Raw genomic sequence first — 3250 nt, forward strand, 5'->3', positions numbered from 1 at the left:
AAAGAGAAAGCAAAATAGACATGGAAGGAAAATTGAAAAACAATAGCTTAAGTGATACAATCTTGTTACTAAATTAAAAGATAAACGATTGTAGTAAATTTGTCCGAGGACGCCTTGAACTTCAAATTAAGTTTTCAAGAAACTCGACCTCCAAAATGATAAAGATGCAAAATAATTTATTCTTCCCCATCATTCAATCATTTCAAAACTATAATAATTTTGAATAAAATTTCATTTAGGGCTTGTTTGAGCCACATTATTTTCAAAAAAAAATATATTCTTCAATTGTAATTTGACATCATTTCAACCACACATTCTTCAATAAAATAATATTACACGTAAATCTAAAATTTTTTCTTATTTTTTAACCACACATTTCCTATTGATTTGACATGAATAATGTATTTTTTTTCTAGAATGTGGCTCAAACATGGACTTAATTGAGAAAAGATGAATCATAGAGACTTCGAATTTTCAAAACCTAGTAATCAACTGCTTCTTGAAGTAGAATAATTTAAATCATATTATTAGAAATGGTGTGATTACTTAAATTTAAATCATATTATTATTATTATTATTATTTAGAGATAAATTGTGGCAATGTAATTTTCAATGATTCATACTATGTAGTTGACAAAGATGATCAACAAATAATTTAGAATTATGTTACAGTATCAAAGAGAGATTGACATAATGTCACATGATATTTTATCATTAAATTGTTTAAAATATAATCAATTTTTTTATCCAATCATATCTGATTAACACCCATTATGTCAAGGTATCTGTTAACATCTTTCTAGCAAAGTAGCTTTACCCATTTATTTAACTAATATTAACCATTACCATCATTGTAATGATAACTTTTCTTGTAATGTAGTCTACGAGAAACATAAGCCCAATCAAACATGCTCGTAGACATTTAATCGCTAAGTCCCTGTTTAGTACCTATTTTCTAAAACTTATTTTTAACCACATATTTAATAGAATTTATAATTTTTATCAACTTATCAATCATATATTTAATCAATTTTTATCATAATCTACTAAAAATCTGATTTTAATCAAACATGGCTAACTTTGGATAGTAGGCGTGATTTTCTTTTGATATTGATGGGGATACTAATTCCTTTGTCTACATATTGATCTTTCTCTTCATGAAAGTTTAGTTTTATAGAATTAGTATGATATGACTTTTGAAAAGTCAAAATTTACGTTTGAGATTAAGAAATTATTTCGAACGTGTTAAGATAATTTTTTAGGAGTACTTTTAAAAAATTAAAAAAAAAATTGACTTAAGGTAGTTTTTTCACAAAGCTCTTATAAAAGTAACCAAACCAACTCATAGTCACCTCTGCTTTAATTCAACCCATTTTCTTAATAACCATACAAAGGCAGAGAAACGGCATAAGAATAAGGGGAGCCAATCAATAGAATAGAATACGTTAAATATCATTTATTAGGAGAAATTAAAAATCTCCCTACCATTTCGGATCGGAGTGCTCGTCTCGATATTATTCGGTGCTCCTCCGCACATTTCCCGACGATCGCCGCCCTTCCTCCACAGTCCGTCCACCAGAAATGGCTCAACATTCACTCTGCGCTTTCTCTCCCGTAATTATTTTATAAATTTAAGGTATTTTCAGTATTCCAGTAAAATATTTCTGTTAAAATTTATTAAAATTATAAGTACTAATCGAAATATTTTTTTGTTTTTTCCATAGGTAATCGGGTGATACAGTTTCTTTAGAAGTGCAATTTGAGGAATTCTTGGTTGGGGGAAGGAAGATCACAAGAAGGGAGGTAGAGCAATGGCTAGACAAGTTGTGCACCATTCCAGGGGAGGCGTTCGGAAGGTGAGATTAGCCGAGTTGGCCGGCGCAACAGCCGCCGAGTGCGCTGCGGTGTGCTGCTGCTGCCCATGTGGGGTAGTGAACCTCCTGGTTTTGGCCATGTACAAGTTGCCGGCAGGGCTGTGCCGTAAGGCGTTGAGACGGAAGCGCCACCGTAGACTGATCAAACAAGGTCTGTTGCCACCGCGGCAGTGCAACTGCGACGACAATAACCTCGAAATCCACCCAACTTCTGGCCCTGTCGCCATGGTAAATGCTCTAGAATCAAACGCAGACAAGGATGTAATTGAGCTAGAGAAGGAAATGTGGGATAAATTTTACAGTGCTGGATTCTGGAGGAGCTCCTCGCAAAGAAGTGAAATGTAGTGGGAAATAACCGTAAAATCAGCAGCTGGTAAAAAATCATCATAATTTAATGAAAAATTAAAGTAACGGACTATTTATTTTATTACCTAATTCTTGTTTTCTCTTGTTATTTTGTACTAAACTTGGCTCAGCCGAACTTGGCTCAGCCGTTGTTTTGTAAAACCTGTTTTGTTAACAGAATTTACTATATTAGTTTTTTTTTTTTTTAATAATAGTTAATTTTTTTATTTGAATTATGTGTTTTTGCTTTGTGGGCTTGAACTCTTTCTAATAATTATTACGTGTTTAGGTTGGATTTGTTTCAAATGATTGATTTGAAGACGAAACAGTAAGGCAATTCTAGAGAAACAAACTGACAGTGATGTCTTAAGGTGCCTAAAGGTTCGTCACATATTTTGAGATTACCAAAAATGTGGGAATTTGGTTGATTAAAGTATACACGCAAGTGTTGGATGTGATATCCTTTTACTGTAAATAATGTTATTTAACATCGGTTTATGTCTCGTTATATGATAAGTTTAATAAAAAATTATTATGTGATTTATTTAATTGTATATTTCATTTAATTACACTTAGTATCATATAAACTGATGTTGTAATAATATTAATCTTTTACTATATGTAAATCATTCTTTCACGTGCTTACTCATTGAATTTGATTAATCTTTTACTATATGTAAACCATTGCTTCACGTGCTTACTCATTGAATTTGATTAATCGTTTACTATACGTAAGTCATTCCTTCACGTGCTTGATGCTAACAAAACAGTAGTACAAGTGTTTCTCATGGGTGAATACCATTTGAGAAAAGATATGACTTCAATAAAGTAGGTGTGCTTCAATCCTACCTTGACACGTTAAAATTATAATTCAAATTTTTTTTCTTCTTATCAATCATTTATTTTTTAATAAAATAATATTACACGTAAACCAATTTTTTTCTTCTTTCTAACCATACAATCCCCCCCCCCCCAAAAAAAGACCACTTTTGCAAAAATTAAAATGACAAATAATGAGGCCAAATGGGGCT

At 31.6% G+C, this 3250-nt stretch overlaps 1 protein-coding gene across 3 annotated transcripts; it reads left to right on the plus strand.

Annotated features, from left to right (window-relative positions):
- The first annotated feature begins 1376 nt into the window (after positions 1-1376).
- LOC111378812 lies at positions 1377-2763 on the plus strand. 3 transcript variants are annotated; one of them, XR_002699914.1, is made up of 3 exons: positions 1377-1636; positions 1725-2247; positions 2509-2763. XR_002699914.1 is itself a non-coding variant. In XM_023002083.1 (2 exons), the coding sequence occupies exon 2, from the start codon at positions 1812-1814 to the stop codon at positions 2217-2219; it is 408 nt and encodes a 135-aa protein (XP_022857851.1). In that variant the 5' UTR covers positions 1377-1636; positions 1742-1811; the 3' UTR covers positions 2220-2471. The 3 variants fall into 3 exon arrangements, 2 of the variants coding, with proteins under 2 accessions (XP_022857851.1, XP_022857850.1); XM_023002083.1 differs by lacking the exon at positions 2509-2763 and having other exon boundaries at positions 1742-2471; XM_023002082.1 differs by lacking the exon at positions 2509-2763 and having other exon boundaries at positions 1725-2437.
- The last annotated feature ends 487 nt before the right edge of the window (positions 2764-3250 follow it).

This window comes from Olea europaea, unplaced genomic scaffold, assembly GCF_002742605.1.
Source record: "Olea europaea var. sylvestris unplaced genomic scaffold, O_europaea_v1 scaffold187, whole genome shotgun sequence".
Taxonomy (NCBI): Eukaryota; Viridiplantae; Streptophyta; class Magnoliopsida; order Lamiales; family Oleaceae; genus Olea; species Olea europaea.

Excerpts from the sequence above, each read along its gene's own strand:
- LOC111378812 (XM_023002083.1), top strand. The coding sequence starts at position 1,812 with ATGGCTAGACAAGTTGTGCACCATTCCAGGGGAGGCGTTCGGAAGGTG.